We start from the raw sequence: 25,981 nt of genomic DNA, 5'->3' as shown, positions 1-25,981 counted from the left end.
GGCCAAAGAAAATGCCCCAGCATTCCTAGCTGTGTGGTTTACGTCGACCAAGTACTGATTTACAGCAACAGTTGGAAAGATCATTTAAAACAATTGGAAACCCTATTTAAATAATTACATCAGGCAGGACAGACAGAACTTAACACTTCTGCACACTGACCCAACATGGTTCTCAGCCTGCCTGAACGCAGCAGGTCATTGAAGCACTTCTGGCTCTGGACCCAGGTGCCCCGCACCATGTCATGGCTGCTCACCTAGGCTGCCACCTCGTCCCCTGCCCTGTTGGTGAGGTGCAGTGGCCTCCTCCTCCCATCTCTGGGGGCAAGGGTGTCATTCCTGGCATCCATGTCCTCCAGGAGGACCACGAGGCACTCATCAGAAAAGCAAAGGGCCAAGTGCCCACCCGACCTGCCCTCCCACCTGGTGTTTGCAGCTGCACTTGAATCCATTGTTAGAACAGCAGACTGAAGTCATTCCCTGGCAGCCTTTCTGGTGTAGCCTGGACCATTTTTAAGCCAGCCGCCAGATCGCCATTGGACCCAATGGCCAACAGGCCCCCGCCCCCGCTTGGCCCTTCCTGGCCAATGCAAAGCCACGTTTCACATTGGGCGGGCCTTAATTGTGAAATCGCGGTCGGAGCCTGATCACGGGCAGCAGTTGGTTTCATGGCCGCTCCTGGGCCTGTCCTCTGCGCCTGCCTGACAAGGGAAAAATCCTGCCCTACAGAAACTGTGGAAAACCATCATCGAAGGATGACCTCATTAAATTCAGCAAGTCCACGAAAACGTTAAGCCATTTTGGCCTTATCTGGATGAGCTAGGCATCTCCTGGGGTGCAATTTTAAAGGCAGGTAGATTCTGGTACCGGAATCTTTGCACCCTCATATCCTTCAACAACTTTACCACTCACACATGGATATAGATCAGACAAGAAGACTTGCAAGAGAAACAGTCTATTGGCTGGATATGAACAATGATATTGAAGTAATCATCAGGAAATGCAAGGCATCTCAAGAGCATATGCCAAGTCAGCACAAAGCACTATTGATTCCAAATGAAGTTCCTACCCATCCTTGGTCTAAAATCACATCTGGCCTCTTTCATGTCCATGGCATTGACTTCATAGGGAGAATTTTCATGTCGGCGTGCAGGGGCGGGACCCGGCCTGTTAAGGCCATTAAGAAACCAGTTAAAGTAATTATCAACGCTGCCTGTCCAACCTTCAGGTTGGCAGGTTGGCGAAGAGCCCAAGCAGCCTTCATGTTTTTCAGGAAACATCATCCATGGGTGGGATGAGGCTTCCTGAAGGTTTTATTAAATAAATGAATAATTTTTCCACAATTCATAAACATGTCCAAGCTCATGTGACACTGTCACATGAGGGGACATGTGTAAATAATTTCTACTTTTCTTTATTCAAAAATGTCAACATGAACTTAATCTCCCTGAGGCAGCTCTGTGCCTCAGGCGATTCCTGTGCTCTTTCGTGCACATGCGCGAAAGAGTGCAGGCTCAAGGTTTCCCTCTTGCCCCTACCCACACAGGTAGCGCTGAGCGCCCTATCCCGACCAGCCCGCCTGACATGGAGAAAATTCTCCCCCATCATCATGGTTGACTAATTTACCAAGGACCGATTAGTTGACAATTACACAATAGGTCAAACACAACTGTCACATACACTCTAAGTGCTCTTGTCAGTTTATCGGGTGTGCCTAGAGAGATCATTCTCGATAACAGTCCACAATTTATTGGTAAGCCATTTTGGGATATGTGTGAGAAGTGGAATATCGATCACACTACTGCTTCTCCTCATTACAGAAAATGCTGGAAAAGTTCAGCAGGTCTAACAGCATCTGTGACGAGAAAAACAGAGTTAAAGTTTTGAGTCCATATGACTCTTCGTCAGAGCTCTGGAGAAGTCATACAGGGGAGAATTTTCTCCCCGTTGGGGGTGGGGTGGGGGGGCGCGGGTGGGGTTGGGTGGAAGCAGGCGCGCAGCCGATCGCTGCCTGCGATCGGGTCTGTGCCACCATTTTATGTGGGCGGGCCAATTAAGCACTGAGCACTCCCTTTTTTGCACAGAGCTGCCTCAGGGAGATCAGTTTGAGTTTCAAAAATTTTAATAAAGAAAAAAAAATTTAGGACAAGTCCCCTCATGTGAAAGTGTCACATGAGCTGGGACATGTCTATAAATTTTAATGAAAATCTTTATTTCAGTTATAAATCATTCATGAAACCTTATCCCGCCCATGGATGAGGTTTCATGATAAATGCGAAGGCCACCTGGGCACTTCGCCTGCCTGCCAACCTTAAGGTTGGATGGGCAGCTCTGTTGCATGGTTTAATTAGTTTTTAAATGGCCTTAATAGGCCTTTGACAATTTGGCGGCCATGCAGCTGACTCCAGTTGACGCCTGCTGAACTGAAAATCAGAATGACGTGGTGATGTTGAGATGTATGCCTGATGTCACCATGTGTCATTTTATATGGGCCCCGCCCCCGCTCGCCAAGCCGAAGATTCTGGCTACGGACCTGAAACGTTAACTCTGTTTTTGTCTCCAAGATGCTGTTAGACCTGCTAATCTTAGAAATGTATTTCCTTCTGCAACATTTTTCCTCACAGTCAGAGTAAGATTTCAAAATGAGGGTCACAATTGGAACAGTTTTTGTGCTGTATCATTATATTGAACTGTAACTACACTGAAACTAACAAATATCAAATTAAAGTCCAAAATCAGCACAAGATGTCTGCTTATTATTCTAGGAGACAGGATTACCGCAGATGTTTTAGGTTTTAATGACAGAGTACACATCATAAACCATATAATAAATTCTTAACAAAATTTTTTTTAAAGACTGCAAAATGGAAAGATTCAGATGAGATAAATTTTAATTTAAGTAATTGATAACTTTCATTTGAACCCAAGATGAGATTACAACATGAAAGTTTTTGCATGTGCTCTGCTAATGTACTATGGTTAATGATGTTGAAGTGCATTCGATACGATTAGTAATGGAATCCCTAATAATAGAATTGCTTCTAACAAAACCCTTTATAGCCAAGATAAGAGCAAGCCCAAACTTTTTCCTACTATACAAGCCTCCTGATATTAAGTTGCTTAAAGCAAAACATTGCCCATTGAAGACCAACTAATCTAACAAATTGTAACAATTTTCATATACTTAGAAATGTTAGCACTTCCCTTGAAGCATGAGTAAAATTTATAAGGTCTCTGGCAAGACTGACTTTATTATATAAGCTGCTTTCACTATAACAGCTGAATTAATTGAATGATGATCAACAGTTAATTATCAGAAAATGATGTACTCTATATAATGTAAACAACTTTTGGTATCTTTGTGGAGTTTTATGGTTATAATCTGATCTCAAAGTTTTAATAAATGCTGGAGGCCACTTTGAGCTAATCCCTGCTGCAATTTGATGTCGTCTGAATTGGCCAATTTGATTACTGCTTTTTAAGCAGAAAGTTTTTATTGATCTTTTTGTAATATAAAGAAAACTTCAGTTCAAACACTGCCTTGGCGCATGAAAAATAACATAAGGGATTTACCAATTAAAGCAATGAAAACTGCCATAATTAACAATCTGAGATAAAATAATTTTCCAAGAATTCATTGTCTACTTTATTATTATATAAGGGCTACCAAAATGAATTCCAAAATCAGAGCTGTATGTCAGAGTGAATTTCTAATCATGTCAACACTGGGAGAAAGGTCATTTCTCTGGAGGGGAAAGGAGAAAGGGATTCTTGGCATCAATTTAATTTAATGAGACTCAATTCCTGCAAATTGGATTATCATCCAACAGGTTATTTCGTTGGGCGACCATCTTTTCACTTGTCAACATTTTCATTTAAAATATTGTGGATAGATCATTGACAACACGAGATGCATTTTTCTAACTTGCTGGTATTGGGCTTTAAGCCACCAGTAAAGAGGTGTTGCTTGAATCATTTGGTGGAAACCACGTATAATTGTGTGGTCTCCAAGGGTGGTCATTATTGAAACAAAAAGATGCACAGTTTGAACACATTCCATACTTTAAATTTATCTAACCACGGGGTATGCTGAAATGAGTGTACTGGAGTTCTTTGTGTAGTATTGTGTTCCCTGGAAATTACTTGATAGAAAATGGACCATATTATCACATTTAGATTTTTGTCTAAATGGTCATAAATTGGATCCCTTTCCATTCTCCTATGGTCATTTACGGCACAGAAGGAGGCCATTCAGCCCATCAAATCTGTGCCAGCTCTTTTTGGAGCAGTCCAGTCATTCTCACTCTCATGCTCGATCCCTGTAGCACGACAGATTTATTTCCTTCAGATGCCCAAAAAATTTCCTTTTGAAATCATTGATAGTTTCCACTTCTACCACCATCATGGGCATCAAGTTCCAGATCATTACCATTCACCACATAAAAAAGTTCTTCCTCACATTTTCTTTGCATCTTTTGCCCAAAAACTTAAATCTGTGTCCCCTAGTCCTTGTACGATCAGTTAATGGGAATAGCTTTTCCTTGTCTACCTTATCCAAACCTGTCATAATCTTGTACACCTATCAAATCTCCCCTCAATCTCCTTTGCTCCAAGGAGAAATACTCCAGCTTTTCTAATCTAATCTTACAACTAAAATCCCCCATTCCTGGAACCATTCTGTTAAATATCTACTGCGCTCTCTCAAAGACCCCCACATCCTTCCTAAAAAGTAGCATGCAGCACCAGATACAATATTCCAGTTGGAACCTAACCAGGGCTTTATAAATGTTCAGCAGAATACCCCCGCTTTTGTACTTAATGCTTCTATTTATGAAGTCTAATATCACATAACCACTCTCTCAATGTGTCCTGCCACCTTCAAAGATCGATGCACACGCATCCCCAGGTCCCTCTGTTCCTGCACACTCTTTAAAACTGTGACATTGGGAAAAATTTCCCCCCATTGGGGGGGAGCGCAGGAGTGGGCGCGGGCTGGCGCACCTCTGATCGGCGCCCCCAATTGGGGGCGCACTGCCATTTTATGTGGGCAGGCTAATTAAGGCCTGCCCAGCATGACATCTGCCAGAAAGTGCAATGCGCTCCCTGTGCGGGCGGGGGGGGGATTCCCTCAGCTGAGAGTACGCTCTTTCACGCATGCGCACGAAAGAGCACACTAATCTTCCTGAGGCTAAGTGCTGCCTCAGGGAGATCGTCTCCAAATTAAAAAATATTAAACAAATGATAGCAAGATTTCCCTGACATGTCTCCTCATGTGACACTGTCACACAAGTTGGGACATATCCATAACTTTTACTGAAACCTTTATTAAATATTTAAAAACCCTCATGAAACCTCATCCCACCCGTGGATGAGGTTTCATGCTTTTTCTTAAGCCTGCTAGGGCTCCCAGCCTGCCTGCTAACCTTAAGGTTGGACAGGCAGGACCATTAATGATGTTAATGACTCTTTCAATGGCCTCAATAGGCCGTTGACAGGTCGGCAGGCACACAGCTGACTCGGCTGTGCCCCTGCCACCCTGAAAATGGAAATGGTGCGGGCTAATATCGGAAGTTCCATCCAATGTCACTCCGTGTCATTTTACGCCCCGCCCCCGCTCGCCGACCGGAAGATCCTGCCCATTAATTGTATATTACCTCTTCCTATCCCTTCTTCTAAAATACATTACCTCACACTTCTCTATATTAAATCAATCTGCCACTTGCCTATGCATTCTGCTAGCCTATCTAAATAAGGCTGCAGGCGATTCTCGCCATCCTCATTGTTTGCCACTCCACCTAGTTTGGTATCATTGGCAAATTTTGAAATTCTACTCTTATTCCATGCTCCAAGTCATTTATATATAGCAAAATAACAGTAGTCCTAGTAAAGACCCTCGGGGAACACCGCAGAATACCACCTACCAGTCTGAAAATAACCATTTACCATGACTTGCATGTTCTTAAGCCAATTTTTTAGTCCACTTTGACACTGACCCACCTGTTCCACAAGTCTCAATTTTGTTAACCAGCTTTTCATGTGGTACTTTGTCAAATGCTTCCTTAAAATCCATTCAGGCAATATCCACCGCATTCCATTCATCTACTTTCTCTGTTACTTCATCAAACATTTCCTGTCTCTCTTTCAGGCTCTCGTGGATGGTCACCCATTTCTCACTTTTGGCGCTATTCATGAACTAATTCTCACTGTCTCTCGGGTGACCACATTCTGGAAGTTATAATCCAGTAACCCATCATTATTTGATGCTGCAGTTGTGGCCAACTGCTTGCCAAGGGTAGAAAGCCCTTGCCATGGAATCTCAGTTTCCTGAAACTTAGTGGGAATACACTGAGAATTCATGATGGTTCAGATATGTTGCTCCACACATATCTCACATACCATCCTTTTGTTTCTAATTGACAAGCTTAAAATATGGACAGTGTTAGCCTGAACTGCAACATGTTTTGAAGAATCAGATTCTGCTTACCCACTTCACCCAAGTATTAATTATAGGGAAAAAATCTTAATTGCCAGTACTTGCTTCCCTGGTGCTGATTTATGATTTGGGCAAGATATCCTCAATTAAATATCTCATGTTTGCCCAAGAATAAAAATGATGCAACTTTTTTTTTGGTGAGTGGGAGAAAGCAATTCAGTAACTGAATGTTGGGGGCTTCTGCAAAAAGAAAAACATGGCACCCACCTGCTTCACTTTCTGCTGGAAGTGATTCCATGTGCAAATTAACTTAAAAAGAACATCAATAAGAGTTGCCACAGAAAAGAAGAAAATAATTGACAAATTAACAAAATTAAAAGAGGATAAAAGTCCAGGTTCAGATGGCATGCACCCATGCATTCTCAAGGACATGAGGGAGGACACAGTGGAGGCAATTGTTAATAAATATTAAAATTCTATAGAAGAGCACATAGAGAACTGGCTGGCTGTTAATGTTGTTCCCACATACAAAACAAAATAAAGCTGGGTGCTATAGACCAGTCAGCTTAACATCAGTGATAGGAAAGATACTAGAATTTATACTGAAAGAAGTGATAGAAGAGCATCTAGAAACAGAAAATGAAATTTAAAATTGGATTCCAAAAGCTGAAGTCGTACCTAACTGACCTGATGGAATTATTTGAAGAGCTAATGGAAAGAATAGACAAGACTAATGTAGTACATGTGATATATTTCGATTTTCAAAAGGCCTTCACTAAGGTACCACACAGTAGGCTCATTAGTGCATGTGGAATCAGGCAACAAATAGCTGAATGGATAGAAAGTAGGCTAAAAGAAATAGGAAAAGTAGAGCGGGATTTTCCGGCCCCACATGCTGTCGGGATCGTCCAGTCCCACCAAAAGTCAATGGATCTCCTGCGGTAGGTCCCGCCACAGCGGGGCTGGAAAATCTGGGCCATAAAGTAGGGGTAAAGGATGAAAGCAGAGTTCCACAAATTCAAGAGGTAGGAGCAGGAGTAGACCATCAAGCCTGCTCCATCATTCAATACCATCATGGCTAATCTTGGGCTTTAACTCCACCTTCCTGCCTGCTTTACATATCCCTTGTTTTCCAGTGATATCAAAAATCTGTCTCTCCCAGCCACAAATATATTCAAAGATGGAGCATCCACAACCCTCTGGGGTACAGAATTTCATAGATTCCAACCCTTTGTGTGAAGCAATTTCTCCTCATCTCAGCCCTAAACAATCGTCCCCTTGTTCTGAGATTGTGCCCCTGTGTTCTAGATTCCCCAGCTAGCGGAAACAACTGCTCATGTCTACCCTGTCAAGCCCCTTCAGAATCTTGTATGTTTCAATAAGATCACCTCTCATTCTTCTAAAGTACAGAGAATATAGGCCAAAATACACAGTTTCTCATCAGAGAACAACCCTCTCATCCCAGGGACCATTCATGAACCTTTGTTGCACTGCCTCCAATGCAAACATATCCTCCCTTAAACTTGGAGATTGTCATGCTAGCATATGGACTAATGAAGTATAAACTCGAAATGAACGCTTGCCTTAAAACAAAATGACCTTTCCTTTCCTGCCAATACGGAGCTAATCTTCGTGTTTAGACAGGTCGTAACGAAGGCATTGAAATGGAAATAACCTTTCTGGACATAATTTTTGAAAAGTATTTAAAATGCAAAAGATCTTCCCTCTGGGTAATGGCTGACTTTCTCCAAATAATTAAAGAAACTGGTTTCACAATACTGTTTGCAGACTTGTCGACTGCAGAGTTGAAATCCAGAGTATGGGTATGAAAATACTCTTTTTATCAAGATGATATCTGAATAGGCGATATTCAGACCCCATTGTTTGACAAAGGCCTAGGCTTTTGTGAGGACAATGGAAAATAGATGTTCTGGTCACATGATAGAAACTAGGGGCGGAATTTCCCTTTCCTTAGAATAACTCCAGTGGTGGAAGCGAAAGTCATGGTGACTTTCACTGGAGAGCAGGGTGGCTGAAATCCACAAGATCTTGAGCTGTTCAGCTCACACGAACATAAATTAGGAGCAGGCCACTAAGTCCCTCAAGTCGCTTCAATCAAGTGGCTTCTTCAACTTCTAAGCTTCAGCAAGCCTAGCCTGTCCAACCTCTCCTCATAAGACAACCCGCCCATTCCAAGTATTAGTCTGGTAAACCTTCCCTGAACTGCTTCCAACACATATATATCCCTTCTTAAATAAGGAGACCACTACTGTACACAGTATTCCAGACGTGGTCTCACCAATGTCATGTATAAATGAAGCATTACCTCCCTACTTTTATATTCAATTCCCCACGGAATAAATAATAACATTCTATGAGCTTTACTAATTACTTGCTGTACCTGCAAACTAACCTTTTGCAGTTCATGAACTAGGACACGCAGATCCCTCTGCATCTCAGAGTTTTGCAATCTTTCACCATTTAGATACTATGCCTCTTTTTTATTCTTCTGCCAAAATGGACAACTTCACATTTTCCCACAGTATAATCCATTTGTCGGATCTTTGCCCACTCACTTAATCCAGCTATATTCCTTTGTTGCCTCCTTATGTCCTCTTTGCAACTTACTTTCCTACCTATCTTTGTGTCATCAGCAAATTTAGTAACCATACCTTCAGTCCCTTCATCCGTAAAAATATTTACAAGAATGGTACCATTCTATCAGAAAAGAATGAACAGGCTGGGCTGTTTACTTCAGAAAAGAGAAAACTTAGAGGTGACCTGATTGGGTTCTTTAAAAATAGACAGGGAGAATGTTACCACTTGTGGAAAAATCTAAAACTAGTGGCTGTAAATACAATATAATTATTAATAAGTCCAGTAATGATTGTTATAAAACAGCCGCTGGTAAATGCTGAGTTGTTCAAATCCCAAAGAGAAACTTGAAACAACTGCCACAACTTCTTTTGCAATTTGTATAAATTTTGAGATGTGTCCCTTGAATTCAGTAGTAATAAGACCACCAAGTCTTATAGGTTTTACAAAACTAGATTAAACATTTATTAATAAGAGAAATGATGTTTAAAATACATACGCAGATCTACAAATTACTCCTATAACTTCTAAGTTCCCCTAATCAATCCAACTCCCAGTTACACTTTTGTTAAGTCAACAGTAAGACACACATTTTAAAAGACCCAGGCAAAGAAACATGATACTCTGAACAAGTTGAATTCAAAGTGAGTTTTCTTAACTTCAGTCCTTTGAAGACAGCAGATTGAGGCATAGATGCTGAGGGCTTCTCACACTTGTAAAATCTTAAAATGCCTTCCCTTACAAACCGTCTTCTCTCCTTTATACATTTTTTCCTCTTTGAATGTAAATACCCATTGTTTCACTATGTCTTTGGACTTTATCTTCCTGATAATAAAAACCTCTCATAGCACTAAGTTTTACCAGTAATCTTTGGGAAAAATAAACAGACTGGGCAGAATCTTCTGGTTGGCATGCGGGTGGCAGAGTCCGTATGTCAGCGCTTAAAATGTCACACGAGCATCCGATGTCAGCGCGCGGCATCACGATATTTTGGTTGGCGGGCACACAATGCAGCAGGACGCATGCCCGCCATTAATTAAAGGCCTTGTTAAGGCCATTAACACTCCAATCGACCAGGATTTTGAGGGGCCCGTGCGAACTTTGGCTCGGTGCACGGGCTCAACGGGCAGGCAGGTAAGTGATTGTTTTACAAACCTCATCCAGTGGCGGAATGAGGTTTGATACCGAGTTTAAAAACTTTTAATAAAGTGTTTGTGTTCTTCACTAACATGTCCCATCTCATGTGACATTTTCACACGAGGAGGGACATGTTAATGATTTTTAAATTTTTCTATTTTCAGAGTTTCACAGAGTTTCAGCGATCTCCCTGAGACAGCACTTTGCTTCAAGGAGATATGTGCTCTTTCACATGCATGCACGAAAGAACGGGCTCTGACAGCTGGGGAATCCCTCCCCGCCTGCACAGGAAGCACATAGCGCTTCCCATTGGGCTGCCCGCTGCGGGGGCCTTAATTGGTCCGCCCACTTAAAACCAACCTTAAGGTTGGATGGGCAGGTCCTTTAATTGTTTTAATGATCTTGTCAATGGCCTCAATTGGCCATTGAGAGGTCAGCGGGCCCACAGCTGATTTTGCTGTGCCCCCACCTTCCTGAAAATTTAAATGGGGCGGGATGAAGTTGGCGGTTCCCCCCAACGTCATCCCGTGTCATTTAATGCGTCGACGAGCAGGCCCCGCCCCCTGCTCGCTGATGGAAAAATTCTGCCCATAGATACCTCCCACTATCACTCTATTTTACGATAAATTCCAATAACATTATTGAAATTATTGTATCTTCCTGACATGAAATAAGGAGGAATTTTTTGAGTCAGAGAATGGTTAGAATGTGGAACTCGCTGCCACAGGAAGCGATCGATGCAAATAGTTTAGATGCTTTCAAAAGTAAACTAGACAATTACATGAGAGAAAAGAGAATAAAAGATGCATTGAAATGCTGAGATGAGATAGGTGAAATTGGAGGCTATTCATGTAAAGTACAAACACCAATACAGATTCAACTGAATGGCCTGGGTTTCTGTGCTGTATATTCTAAGCAAATCGGTGCAAATATCTATGGCCAGGATCTCCCAGTCGGCAAGCGGGGGGTGGGGCCTGCTCACCGACACGTAAAATGACACAGGATGATGTTGGGCGGAACTCCTGACATCACCTCGCCTCATTTCAATTTTCAGGTCGGTGGGAGTGAAGCCAAATCAGCTGTGTGCCCGCCGGCCTGTCAATGGCCCCTTGAGCTGGGCGGGCCGACGAGGGGAAAATTTTGCCCTATATAATTTCAGATCTTCAAGTTCAATCAGAGAGAGAGAAACCTACAATCCATCTGCTTGAAGTAAATTGAGCCACAGCAAGAAGAGCACAGGGTTAGACCTTAAAGTTTGGTCTATTATTGAGACTCGTAAATATTTATTTATCTGATGCTCTCTCAGTTTGGAAATTTTGCTAGCAGAGCACCAAAGGGTATATGGAAAAATTAATCAATGCACCAACTTTCTGTTGAAACAAATATTTCTATAAACAAGCTGTTGTTAAATGCATGTAATGAAGTTGAAGTACTAATTGGACACAGTATTAATTGGACACTCCGAACCATTCCTTCTGAAACAGTAGGAAGTTCTGGAGAAGGAAAATTCACACCAATGCGGTATACTCACATACCCTTTTATTGTCTTCTTCTTCCTGTGCTTTCCTAAACTCCTGTTCTAAGGAACACGCAAGTTCATTAAAGAGTCCAACTTCTTCACAGTTCTTCAGAAATCGAGTAGGAGTGGGAGTCTGATCTACAAAGAAATGTGTTAGAATTATTAGTTCAGTTTACCTTAAGTCCTACATAACAAAGGAAAGGTGTTATCTTTCTCATTCTCTACCTCCTACCAATCAAACTCCACATGGATAGGCATCAGAGTTATGAAGCGGCAAATTGGACTCATTAGCATCCATTTCTCAGGCACTACAAATGTCTTTAGAACTCCAGATGGTATCAGCAGCATCTGCGCATGCTTGTGAGGTGAATGCATCATTCACCATATTGGTGCAGCCATTAGTGCATGTGTAGTGGACGTTCAGCTGAAGTATGCACAGCAGAAAGATTATGATGTCAATCAGTGTATAACACTGATTTGACGACAGCAATGCCATTTTTGAGTTCAAAGCTCCAGCTAACAATTTATCTTAACCACAGACAGCTGTGTGCAGCAGCAGGAAAGATACCCCACCAGCCCTATTTAAAAGGATCATCAACTACTTTCAGGTTCAGTGTTGGTTGATCTCTTCTGATTATTGCTGCACTTCCATAAGTGTTTGGTGCTTCCTATAGTCATTTCAAGTTGCTAAGGTTTACAAGGAGTCTCGCCCGCAGGTGGAAACATGATGTGTGAAATTCAGTTCAGTAGCGCTGCTTGAGGCAGTCCACCTAAGGAATCCTAGTAATCTGTTGGAGGACATATTGTTGGACAGCTGTGAGATCCTGAAAACCCTTCACCCTCAGCACTGAGATTCACAGATATGATGGTAGCAGCCTGAGCCTGCATGGCATCAAGCTGAGCTTGCAGGGAAAAAAAGCATGGATCACATGATCTTTACCTAAGCTTTGTGCTGCGGGGGAAACTGAGACAACAAGTACCAGACGCTCCATCATGGTTGTGTTTGCTAGTGCACTCATGGAGTTGGGCACCACTTCCATGGTGGAAAGAATGAACTCCAAGCTATATGTGATGTGCTGTGTCACATTAGAGCTGGACTCCTCCATGCCCCTTGATAGTGACAGGCAGCTCTGTGGCAGGCCTGCCAATGCCCCAAGCATCTCAATGTGTAAGCTCATCAGCCTTCTACTGTGAGCAGCACCATCACAGTTTTCATCTGAATCTTCTGCAGCACAATATGTTTGTGATCTCACCCTTGGTTGAGATGGCACACAAATTATTCTTTCCCACTTTCCTGGCTGCAGCCTTCTCATGCCCAGAGACTCACCACATACAGATCCTGACTATATTAATCTCTAAGGCACATGCAATGTCAGTATCTGATTTGGTGGTTGTGAGTGTCAGGTCAAGTGATTGCACTTCATCATCACTGATGTGGGGTTGCTCTCTCTCTCTCAACCCTGTGTGTGTACTGTGTCTGGCCAGTCAGGAGTTCTAGGGAATCTGAAAGTAGAAAAACAGAAGGAGAAGGTTGAATTGAGGGAAGGATGGCGGAGCGGGGCTGTCGAGGCAGGGAGTGGGGGGGCGTGCAGTGGTGGTGTGGAATGCACGAGGTCCATGATCGGAGCATTTGCAGCTTTTATTTCATGCCAGATCTTAGCATGTTAGGAAGTTGAGAAGGAGCATAATGCAGTAACTTACTGTCTTTCCCAGTGACACTAGATGCCACAGGCTTTTTGCAGTAAGCCCCTAGATTTCTCCTTGGAGCTAAGTGGATGGAATGATGGAGTTGAACTTTATTGATCCTGGCGGCCGTGTTGGCGTGACGGGCTTGGGGGGGGGGGGGGGGGGGGCAAGGGTACCACTCTTGGCACCTGCCTGTCCACCCTGCACTTGCCAACCACCTCCCCACAATCCCTGCCACATTGCAATTTTACCAGCTGTGGGGAAGAGGGGCAGGAAGGGTGTCAGGAGGTCTGCCCACCTGTAGGCTAATTGACCCCTTAAGTGGACAATTCATGACCATTTCAGGGCTTCCTCCAGCCACCTCTGAGGGGAGAGGCCAGCACCAATAGTCCAGCCTGCCCAGTGAAGCCTTCGCCAGGCCTGGCAAGGTTTGGAGTTGGGGTGGGGTGGGGGGGGGGGGGGGGGGGGCGCGGCGGCGGCAGGGTTACCTCCTTTTAGGGACCCCAGTGCCAATTTGATGCTCCTCCAAGGTATCGAGCCCCCTGACCTGTCCGCTCCTGCCTCCCCAGCTGGGACCTGACATCCTAGCCCCGCAAGAACCTAAACTTACCTTGAAATCTGGTTCTAACGCAGCTCACTTCCCTCTGGAAGTCACTGCAGCCCCAGCAGTGGCCAATGCTCTCAAAGCGGCTGGTGGGACCAGAGAGCTGCTAGTCAGAGGCTGGACTTCGTCACTGATGGGGACAGAACTCTCACCTAAAGCCAACAGCCTGACGGCCATTGGCTGACTGCAGGGGCAAGACTGCCAAACTGGGGAAGGGCACGCCTCGATTTTTAGACTAGGGCATAGGGGCCCAACCCAGCATAATATTAGCCCATGAAGTTGTGGTGACTGCACCCCAGCCCCTGACAACAACTCACTCCCTCACTAGCTTTTCTCCATCATTTGCTGGAATACATTAAAGAGAAACAATACTCAGTGGGGAATGGGGCAGTGCCAAACAACATTTCACAGAAAGATTGGCAGAAAATGTTTAAAATATCTACTCCTTTTGGAAGCTGTTGACTAATTTTCTGGGCAAAAAACGGCCTGCAGGAGATATACTATATCAAATCTCTCACTCAGAAAAGTTCCACTACTTACATGACATTAAAATTTAGACAGTGGGGTCAATTTTAGAATGAGTGAGAATGGTGTGAGCAGGGGGCCAAGGAAGACTGGAAGCCCTCAAACGCTTGGCAGCACAAGGGTCAGGAGATTGTAATGTCCAGTCCTCATCTCCAGGACTGGAGGCAGTCTACCTTCCAAACATTTTGGGAAGCACCACATGACTGGCTGGAGCAGCAGTGGGATTTCAGGAGGTATAAAGCAGCTAAAAGGAACCTGGTCATACAAACATCAGCACCAAATTAAAGCCAGAATTTTCCGGCCCCATCAATGGACTTTTAGCTGGCTTGCCATGTCTGTCAGGGAGGATTTGTCACGGCAGGGCCGGAAAAACCCACTCGAAGTATCTTGTAATGACATTCCAATGTCTGTAGGGAGTGGGAAGTTCAGGGCAGTTGAAGCTCATGGTTTTCTTAGAGGGCCTGGGTGAGCACTCCTGTTCATCCTCATCTAGAGGAAACATTCAAATATTTTGAATAACCTGCTTTCTGGGACTCCTCTGGGATATTGATCAAAGCTTCCCCGTGAAGGCCCAGGCTTAAAGTGCAGTCAGGTCCTGATGACATCAGTGGAACTCAATCTTCATATTTAAACAAGGTCTTTTGATAGGTGTTCTTGCTGACTGCAACTTAAAATTGCAGTCGCCAGCCTGGGGACATGAGGTGAAAGTGTAACTCTTCTATTTTATTTTGACTAACCCTCTGCCTAGTTGGCACCAGTTTAAATATCCCCCAAGTTTGACTTCAGCCAGCTTTCACTGACCCTCATTTACATAGAAACAGGAGGAGGCTATTTAGCCCCTTGAGTCTATGTTGCCATTCAATGAGATGATGACTCCTCTGTGAACCAACTCCATTTTCCTGTCATTGCCTCATATCCCTTAATATCTTTGGTTAACAAAAATTGGTCAATTGCTGTTTGCAGAAGAGAGTTCCAAACTTCTGCCACGCTTTGTGACTTTCCTAACTTCACTCCTGAAAGGCCCAGCTCTAATTTTTAGGCTTTGTCCACTAGTTAGACCTCTGTATAAACTACTAATTTTAATTTATAAACTCCAGATATGCTCTGTGCTTATATTCTTATTAATTCACTTACTTTAAATTAACTCCGATTGAAATTTTTAATTTCACGGCTCCTATTTTGAAAGAATGCCCTAGCCTAGAGAGAAAAAAACCATTAACCTTCTTCCCTGTGACGTCAAACTTAGATTTTTTTTGGTCAAATGCTGCCGCTCGCTCATTAAACGGCCATAGCTCGTGTTCCTGTCATTTATACAGTAACTGCCCTGTGTTCCTGTCCTTTACACTGTCACTACCCTGTGTTCCTGTCCTTTATACAGTAAATGCCCTGTGTTCCCGTACGTTATACTGTCACTGCCCTGATTTCCCGTCCGTTATACAGTAACTGCCCTGTGTTGCTGTCCTTTATACTGTCACTGCCCTGTGTTCCTGTCTTTTAAACAATAACTGCCCTGTGTTCCCATTCTTTGTACTGTCACTGCCGTGTTCCCGTCCTTTATACTGTCACTGTCCTGTGTTCCCACCGTTTATACTGTCACTGCCCTGTGTTCCCGTCCTTTATACCGTCACTGCCCCGTGTTCCCATTATATATAGTCACTGTCCTATGTTCCTGTCCTTTATACTGTCACTGCCCTGTGTTCCTGTCTTTTATACTGTCACTGCCCTGTGTTCCTGCCCTTTATACAGTCACTGCCCTGTGTTCCTTCCCTTTATACTGTCACTGCCCTGTGTTCCCTTCCTTTAAACAGTAACTGCCCTGTGTTCCCGTCCTTTCTACTGTCACTGCCCTGTGTTTCCGTCCTTTATACTGTCACTGCCGTGTTCCCCTCCTTTTTACAGTCACTGCCCTCTGTTCCTGTCCTTTATACAGGAACAGCCATGTCTTCCTGTCCTTTATACAGTAACTGCCCTGTGTTCCCGTCCTTTATACTGACATTGCCGTGTTTCCGTCCTTTATACTGTAACTGCCCTGTGTTCCCATCCTTTATACAGTCACTGCCCTGTGTTCCTGTACTTTATACATGAACTGCCCTGTGTTCCTGTCCTTTATACAGTAACCGCCCTGTGTTCCTCTCCTTTATACTGTCACTGCCCTGTGTTCCTGCCCTTTATACTACCATTCTTTATACTGTCACTGTCCTGTGTTCCTGTCCTTTATACTGTCACTGCCCTGTGTTCCTGCCCTTTATACTGTCACTGCCCTGTGTTCCTGCCCTTTATACTACCACTGCCATGTGTTCCCGTCCTTTAAACAGTAACTACCCTGTGTTCCCGCCCTTTATACTGTCACGGCCCCTGTGTTCCCATCCTTTACTCTGTCCATGCTCTGTGTTCCTGCCCTTTATACTGTCACTCTCCTGTGTTCCTGTCCTTTATACTGTCACTGCCCTGTGTTCCCATTCTTTATTCTGTCACTGTTCTGTGTTCCTGTCCTTTATACTGTCACTGCCCTGTGTCCCTGCCCTTTATACTACCACTGCCCTGTGTTCCCGTCCTTTAAACAGTAACTGCCCTGTGTTCCCGTCCTTTATACTGTCACTGCCCTGTGTTCCCGTCCTTTATACTGTCACTACCCTGTGTTTCCGTCCTTTATACTGTCACTGCCGTGTTCCCGTCTTTTATATAGTAACTGCCCTGTGTTTCTGTCCTTTGTACTGTCACTGTCCTGTGTTCCCGTCCTTTACACTGTCCATGCTCTGTGTTCCTGTCCTTTATACTGTCATTGTCCTGTGTTCCTGCCCTTTATACTGTCACTGCCCTGTGTTCCTGCCCTTTATACTGTCACTGCCCTGTGTTCCCGTCCTTTAAACAGTAACTGCCCTGTGTACACGTCCTTTATACTGTCACTGTCCTGTGTTCCTGTCCTTTAAACAATAACTGCCCTGTGTTCCCATTCTTTATACTGTCACTGCCCTGTGTTCCCGTCCTTTATACCGTCACTGTCCTGTGTTCCCACCGTTTATACTGTCACTGGCCTGTGTTCCCGTCCTTTATACTGTCACTGCCCCGTGTTCCCATTATATATAGTCACTGTCCTGTGTTCCTGTCCTTTATACTGTCACTGCCCTGTGTTGCTGTCTTTTATACTGTCACTGCCCTGTGTTCCTGCCCTTTATACTGTCACTGCCCTGTGCTCCTTCCCTTTATACTGTCACTGCCCTGTGTTCCCGTCCTTTAAACAGTAACTGCCCTGTGTTCCCATCCTTTCTACTGTCACTGCCCTGTGTTTCCGTCCTTTATACTGTCACTGCCGTGTTCCCGTCCTTTTTACAGTCACTGCCCTGTGTTCCTGTCCTTTATACAGGAACAGCCATGTCTTCCTGTCCTTTAGACAGTAATTGCCCTGTGTTCCCGTCCTTTATACTGACATTGCCGTGTTTCCGTCCTTTATACAGTAACTGCCCTGTGTTCCCATCCTTTATACAGTCACTGCCCTGTGTTCCAGTCCTTTATACATGAACTGCCCTGTGTTCCTGTCCTTTATACAGTAACCGCCCTGTGTTCCTGTCCTTTATACTGTCACTGCCCTCTTTCCTGCCCTTTATACTACCATTCTTTATACTGTCACTGTCCTGTGTTCCTGTCCTTTATACTGTCACTGCCCTGTGTTCCTGCCCTTTATACTGTCACTGCCCTGTGTTCCTGCCCTTTATACTACCACTGCCATGTGTTCCCGTCCTTTAAACAGTAACTACCCTGTGTTCCCGCCCTTTATACTGTCACTGCCCTGTGTTTCCATCCTTTATACTGTCACTGCCGTGTTCCCGTCCTTTAAACAGTAACTGCCCTGTGTTCCCGTCCTTTATACTGTCACTGCCCCGTGTTCCCATTATATATAGTCACTGTCATGTGTTCCTGTCCTTTATACTGTCACTGCCCTGTGTTCCTGCCCTTTATACTGTCACTGCCCTGTGTTCCTGTCCTTTATACTGTCACTGCCCTGTGTTCCCGTCCTTTAAACAATAACTGCCCTGTGTTCCCATCCTTTATACTGTCACTGCCCTGTGTTCCCATTCTTTATACTATCATTGTCCTGTGTTTCTGTCCTTTATACTGTCACTGCCCTGTGTTCCTGCCCTTTATACTGTCACTGCCTTGTGTTCCCGTCCTTTAAACAGTAACTGCCCTGTGTTCCCGTCCTTTATACTGTCACTGTCCTGTGTTCCTGTCCTTTATACTGTCACTGCCATGTTTCCATCCTTTATACAGTAACTGGCCTGTGTTCCTGTCCTATATACAGTAACTGCCCTGTGTTCCCGTCCATTATACTGACACTGCCCTGTGTTCCCATTCCGTATAATGTCACTGCCGTGTTCCCGTCATTTATACTGTCACTGTCCTGTGTTCCTGTCCTTTATACAGTCAATGCCCTCTGTTCCCGTCCTTTATACTGTCACTGCCCTGTGTTCCCATTATATATACTGTCACTGTCCTGCGTTCCTGTCCTTTATACTGTCACTGCCCGGTGTTCCTGCCCTTTATACTGTCACTGCCCGGTGTTCCCGTCCCTTATACTGTCACTGCCATGTTCCCGTCCTTTATATAGTAACTGCCCTGTGTTTCTGTCCTTTATACAGTAACTGCCCTGTGTCCCCATCCTTTTTACAGCAACACTGCCCTGTGTTTCTGTCCTTTATACTGTCACTGCTCTGTGTTCCTGCCCTTTATACTGTCACTGCACTGTGTTCCTGTCCTTTAAACAATAACTGCCCTGTGTTCCCGTTCTTTATACTGTCACTGCCCTGTGTTCCCGTCCTTTATACTGTCACTCTCCTGAGTTCCCACCGTTTATACTGTCACTGCCCTGTGTTCCCGTCCTTTATACTGTCACTGTTCTGTGTTCCCATCCTTAATAATGTCAATGCCCAGTGTTCCTGCCCTTTATACTGTCACTGCACAGTGTTCCCGTCCTTTATGCTGTCACTGCCCAGTGTTCCCGTCCTTTATGCTGTCACTGCCCTGAGCTTCCATCCTTTATACAGTAACTACCCTGTGTCCCCATCCTTTTTACAGCAACACTGCCCTGTGTTTCTGTCCTTTATACTGTCACTGCTCTGTGTTCCTGCCCTTTATACTGTCACTGTCCTGTGTTCCTGTCCTTTAAACAATAACTGCCCTGTGTTCCCGTTCTTTATACTGTCACTGCCCTGTGTTCCTGTCCTTTATACTGTCACTGTCCTGAGTTCCCACCGTTTATACTGTCACTGCCCTGTGTTCCCGTCCTTTATACTGTCACTGTTCTGTGTTCCCATCCTTAATAATGTCAATGCCCTGTGTTCCTGCCCTTTATACTGTCACTGCCGTGTGTTCCTGCCCTTTATACTGTCACTGTCCTGTGTTCCTACCCTTTGTCCTGTCACTGCCCTGTGTTCCCGTCCATTAAATAGTAACTGCCCTGTGTTCCATCCTTTATATAGTAATTGCCCTGTGTTCCTGTCCTTTGTACAGTAACTGCCCTGTGTTCCCGTCCTTTATACTGTCACTGCCCTGTGTTCCCATTCTTTATAATGTCACTGCCGTGTTCCCGTCCTTTATACTGTCACTGTCCTGTGTTCCTGTCCTTTATACTGTCACTGCCCTGTGTTCCTGCCCTTTAAACAATAACTGCCCTGTGTTCCTGTCCTTTATACAGTTACTGCCGTGTTTCCATCCTTTATACAGTAACTGCCCTGTGTTCCTGTCCTTTATACAGGAACTGACCTGTGTTCCCATCCTTTATACTGTCACTGCCCTGTGTTCCCATCCTTTTTACAGTCACTGCCCTGTGTTCCTGTCCTTTATACAGGATCTGCCCTGTGTTCCTGTCCTTTATACAGTAACTGCCCTGTGTTCCCGTCCTTTATACTGTCACTGCCCCGTGTTCCCATTCTTTATAATGTCACTGCCGTGTTCCCGTCCTTTATACTGTCACTGTCCTGTGTTCCTGTCCTTTATACTGTCACTGCCCTGTGTTCTTGCCCTTTATACTGTCACTGCCCTGTGTTCCCGTCCTTTAAACAGTAACTGCCCTGTGTTTCCGTCCTTTATACTGTCACTGTCCTGTGTTCCTGTCCTTTATACAGTCACTGCCGTGTTTCCATCCTTTATACAGTAACTGCCCTGTTTTCCCGTCCTTTAAACAGTAACTGCCCTGTGTTCCCATCCGTTATACTGTCACTGCCCTGTCTTCCCATTATATATACTGTCACTGTCCTGCGTTCCTGTCCTTTATACTGTCACTGCCCGGTGTTCCTGCCCTTTATACTGTCACTGCCATGTGTTCCCGTCCTTTAAACAGTAACTGCCCTGTGTACCCGTCCTTTACACTGTCACTGTCCTGTGTTCCTGTCCTTTAAACAATAACTGCCCTGTGTTCCCATTCTTTATACTGTCACTGCCCTGTGTTCCCGTCCTTTGTACTGTCACTGTCCTGTGTTCCCACCGTTTATACTGTCACTGGCCTGTGTTCCCGTCCTTTATACTGTCACTGCCCCGTGTTCCCATTATATATAGTCACTGTCCTGTGTTCCTGTCCTTTATACTGTCACTTGCCCTGTGTTGCTGTCTTTTATACTGTCACTGCCCTGTGTTCCTGCCCTTTATACTGTCACTGCCCTGTGTTCCTTCCCTTTATACTGTCACTGCCCTGTGTTCCCGTCCTTTAAACAGTAACTGCCCTGTGTTCCCGTCCTTTCTACTGTCACTGCCCTGTGTTTCCGTTCTTTATACTGTCACTGCCGTGTTCCCATCCTTTTTACAGTCACTGCCCTGTGTTCCTGTCCTTTATACAGGAACAGCCATGTCTTCTTGTTCTTTATACAGTAATTGCCCTGTGTTCCCTCCTTAATACTGACATTGCCGTGTTTCCGTCCTTTATACAGTAACTACCCTGTGTTCCCATCCTTTATACAGTCACTGACCTGTGTTCCTGCCCTTTATACTGTCACTGCCTTGTGTTCCCGTCCTTTAAACAGTAACTGCCCTGTGTTCCCGTCCTTTATACTGTCACTGTCCTGTGTTCCTGTCCTTTATACTGTCACTGCCGTGTTTCCATCCTTTATACAGTAACTGGCCTGTGTTCCTGTCCTTTATACAGTAACTGCCCTGTGTTCCCGTCCATTATACTGACACTGCCCTGTATTCCCATTCCGTATAATGTCACTGCCGTGTTCCCGTCCTTTATACTGTCACTGTCCTGTGTTCCTGACCTTTATACAGTCAGTGCCCTCTGTTCTCGTCCTTTATACTGTCACTGCCCTGTGTTCCCATTATATATACTGTCACTGTCCTGCATTCCTGTCCTTTATACTGTCACTGCCCGGTGTTCCTGCCCTTTATACTGTCACTGCCCTGTGTTCCCGTCCCTTATACTGTCACTGCCGTGTTCCCGTCCTTTATATAGTAACTGCCCTGTGTTTCTGTCCTTTATACAGTAACTGCCCTGTGTCCCCATCCTTTTTACAGCAACACTGCCCTGTGTTTCTGTCCTTTATACTGTCACTGCTCTGTGTTCCTGCCCTTTATACTGTCACTGCACTGTGTTCCTGTCCTTTAAACAATAACTGCCCTGTGTTCCCGTTCTTTATACTGTCACTGCCCTGTGTTCCCGTCCTTTATACTGTCACTCTCCTGAGTTCCCACCGTTTATACTGTCACTGCCCTGTGTTCCCGTCCTTTATACTGTCACTGTTCTGTGTTCCCATCCTTAATAATGTCAATGCCCAGTGTTCCTGCCCTTTATACTGTCACTGTCCTGTGTTCCTGCCCTTTATACTGTCACTGCACAGTGTTCCCGTCCTTTATGCTGTCACTGCCCAGTGTTCCCGTCCTTTATGCTGTCACTGCCCTGAGCTTCCAGCCTTTATACAGTAACTACCCTGTGTCCCCATCCTTTTTACAGCAACACTGCCCTGTGTTTCTGTCCTTTATACTGTCACTGCTCTGTGTTCCTGCCCTTTATACTGTCACTGCACTGTGTTCCTGTCCTTTAAACAATAACTGCCCTGTGTTCCCGTTCTTTATACTGTCACTGCCCTGTGTTCCTGTCCTTTATACTGTCACTGTCCTGAGTTCCCACCGTTTATACTGTCACTGCCCTGTATTCCCGTCCTTTATACTGTCACTGTTCTGTGTTCCCATCCTTAATAATGTCAATGCCCTGTGTTCCTGCCCTTTATACTGTCACTGTCCTGTGTTCCTGCCCTTTATACTGTCACTGCCCAGTGTTCCCGTCCTTTATGCTGTCACTGCCCTGAGCTTCCATCCTTTATACAGTCACTGCCCTGTGTTCCTGTCCTTTATACTGTCACTGCCGTGTGTTCCTGCCCTTTATACTGTCACTGTCCTGTGTTCCTACCCTTTATCCTGTCACTGCCCTGTGTTCCCGTCCTTTAAATAGTAACTGCCCTGTGTTCCATCCTTTATATAGTAACTGCCCTGTGTTCCTGTCCTTTATACAGTAACTGCCCTAAGTTCCCGTCCTTTATACTGTCACTGCCCTGTGTTCCCATTCTTTATAATGTCACTGCCGTGTTACCGTCCTTTATACTGTCACTGTCCTGTGTTCCTGTCCTTTATTCAGTCAATGCCCTCTGTTCCCGTCCTTTATACTGTCACTGCCCTGTGTTCCCGTCCTTTATACTGTCACTGTTCTGTGTTCCCATCCTTAATAATGTCAATGCCCAGTGTTCCTGCCCTTTATACTGTCACTGTCCTGTGTTCCTGCCCTTTATACTGTCACTGCACAGTGTTCCCGTCCTTTATGCTGTCACTGCCCAGTGTTCCCGTCCTTTATGCTGTCACTGCCCTGAGCTTCCAGCCTTTATACAGTAACTACCCTGTGTCCCCATCCTTTTTACAGCAACACTGCCCTGTGTTTCTGTCCTTTATACTGTCACTGCTCTGTGTTCCTGCCCTTTATACTGTCACTGCACTGTGTTCCTGTCCTTTAAACAATAACTGCCCTGTGTTCCCGTTCTTTATACTGTCACTGCCCTGTGTTCCTGTCCTTTATACTGTCACTGTCCTGAGTTCCCACCGTTTATACTGTCACTGCCCTGTGTTCCCGTCCTTTATACTGTCACTGTTCTGTGTTCCCATCCTTAATAATGTCAATGCCCTGTGTTCCTGCCCTTTATACTGTCACTGTCCTGTGTTCCTGCCCTTTATACTGTCACTGCCCAGTGTTCCCGTCCTTTATGCTGTCACTGCCCTGAGCTTCCATCCTTTATACAGTCACTGCCCTGTGTTCCTGTCCTTTATACTGTCACTGCCGTGTGTTCCTGCCCTTTATACTGTCACTGTCCTGTGTTCCTACCCTTTATCCTGTCACTGCCCTGTGTTCCCGTCCTTTAAATAGTAACTGCCCTGTGTTCCATCCTTTATATAGTAACTGCCCTGTGTTCCTGTCCTTTATACAGTAACTGCCCTAAGTTCCCGTCCTTTATACTGTCACTGCCCTGTGTTCCCATTCTTTATAATGTCACTGCCGTGTTACCGTCCTTTATACTGTCACTGTCCTGTGTTCCTGTCCTTTATACTGTCACTGCCCTGTGTTCCTGCCCTTTAAACAATAACTGCCCTGTGTTCCTGTCCTTTATACAGTTACTGCCGTGTTTCCATCCTTTATACAGTAACTGCCCTGTGTTCCTGTCCTTTATACAGGAACTGCCCTGTGTTCCCATCCTTTATACTGTCACTGCCCTGTGTTCCCGTCCTTTGTACTGTCACTGCCGTGTTCCCGTCCTTTATATAGTAACTGCCCTGTGTTTCTGTCCTTTATACAGCAACTGCCCTGTGTCCCCATCCCTTTTACAGTCACTGCCCTGTGTTCCTGTCCTTTATACAGGATCTGCCCTGTGTTCCTGTCCTTTATACAGTAACTGCCCTGTGTTCCCGTCCTTTATACTGTCACTGCCCTGTGTTCCCATTCTTTATAATGTCACTGCCGTGTTCCCGTCATTTATACTGTCACTGTCCTGTGTTCCTGTCCTTTATTCTGTCACTGCCCTGTGTTCTTGCCCTTTATACTGTCACTGCCCTGTGTTCCCGTCCTTTAAACAGTAACTGCCCTGTGTTTCTGTCCTTTATACTGTCACTGTCCTGTGTTCCTGTCCTTTATACAGTCACTGCCATGTTTCCATCCTTTATACAGTAACTGCCCTGTTTTCCCGTCCTTTAAACAGTAACTGCCCTGTGTTCCCATCCGTTATACTGTCACTGCCCTGTCTTCCCATTATATATACTGTCACTGTCCTGCGTTCCTGCCCTTTATACTGTCACTGCCCGCTGTTCCTGCCCTTTATACTGTCACTGCCCTGTGTTCCCGTCCTTTAAACAGTAACTGCCCTGTGTACCCGTCCTTTACACTGTCACTGTCCTGTGTTCCTGTCCTTTAAACAATAACTGCCCTGTGTTCCCATTCTTTATACTGTCACTGCCCTGTGATCCCGTCCTTTAAACTGTCACTGTCCTGTGTTCCCACCGTTTATACTGTCACTGTCCTGTGTTCCCATCCTTTATACTGTCACTGCCCCGTGTTCCCATTATATATAGTCACTGTCCTGTGTTCCTGTCCTTTATACTGTCACTGCCCTGTGTTGCTGTCTTCTATACTGTCACTGCCCTGTGTTCCTGCCCTTTATACTGTCACTGCCCTGTGTTCCTTCCCTTTATACTGTCACTGCCCTGTGTTCCCGTCCTTTAAACAGTAACTGCCCTGTGTTCCCGTCCTTTCTACTGTCACTGCCCTGTGTTTCCGTCCTTTATACTGTCACTGCCGTGTTCCCGTCCTTTTTACAGTCACTGCCCTGTGTTCCTGTCCTTTATACAGGAACAGCCATGTCTTCCTGTCCTTTAGACAGTAATTGCCCTGTGTTCCCGTCCTTTATACTGACATTGCCGTGTTTCCGTCCTTTATACAGTAACTGCCCTGTGTTCCCATCCTTTATACAGTCACTGCCCTGTGTTCCAGTCCTTTATACATGAACTGCCCTGTGTTCCTGTCCTTTATACAGTAACCGCCCTGTGTTCCTGTCCTTTATACTGTCACTGCCCTCTTTCCTGCCCTTTATACTACCATTCTTTATACTGTCACTGTCCTGTGTTCCTGTCCTTTATACTGTCACTGCCCTGTGTTCCTGCCCTTTATACTGTCACTGCCCTGTGTTCCTGCCCTTTATACTACCACTGCCATGTATTCCCGTCCTTTAAACAGTAACTACGCTGTGTTCCCGCCTTTTATACTGTCACTGCCCTGTGTTTCCATCCTTTATACTGTCACTGCCGTGTTCCCGTCCTTTAAACAGTAACTGCCCTGTGTTCCCGTCCTTTATACTGTCACTGCCCCGTGTTCCCATTATATATAGTCACTGTCCTGTGTTCCTGTCCTTTATACTGTCACTGCCCTGTGTTCCTGTCTTTTATACTGTCACTGCCCTGTGTTCCT

The 25,981-nt window shown here is 45.0% G+C and overlaps 1 protein-coding gene across 2 annotated transcripts in view; it reads right to left on the bottom strand.

The window, feature by feature from the left end:
• Window positions 1-25,981, bottom strand: part of creb5b (cAMP responsive element binding protein 5b) — a 461,587-nt gene that overhangs the window by 344,253 nt on the left and 91,353 nt on the right. For both annotated transcript variants that reach the window (XM_041184407.1, XM_041184408.1), the window contains exon 4: window positions 11,698-11,819. In XM_041184407.1, coding sequence (XP_041040341.1) covers window positions 11,698-11,819 — 122 coding nt within the window. The remainder of the gene's footprint in view (window positions 1-11,697; window positions 11,820-25,981) is intronic.

This window comes from Carcharodon carcharias, chromosome 3 (genome assembly GCF_017639515.1).
Source record: "Carcharodon carcharias isolate sCarCar2 chromosome 3, sCarCar2.pri, whole genome shotgun sequence".
Taxonomy (NCBI): domain Eukaryota; kingdom Metazoa; phylum Chordata; class Chondrichthyes; order Lamniformes; family Lamnidae; genus Carcharodon; species Carcharodon carcharias.
This window is presented reverse-complemented; position numbering and strand designations above follow the sequence as displayed.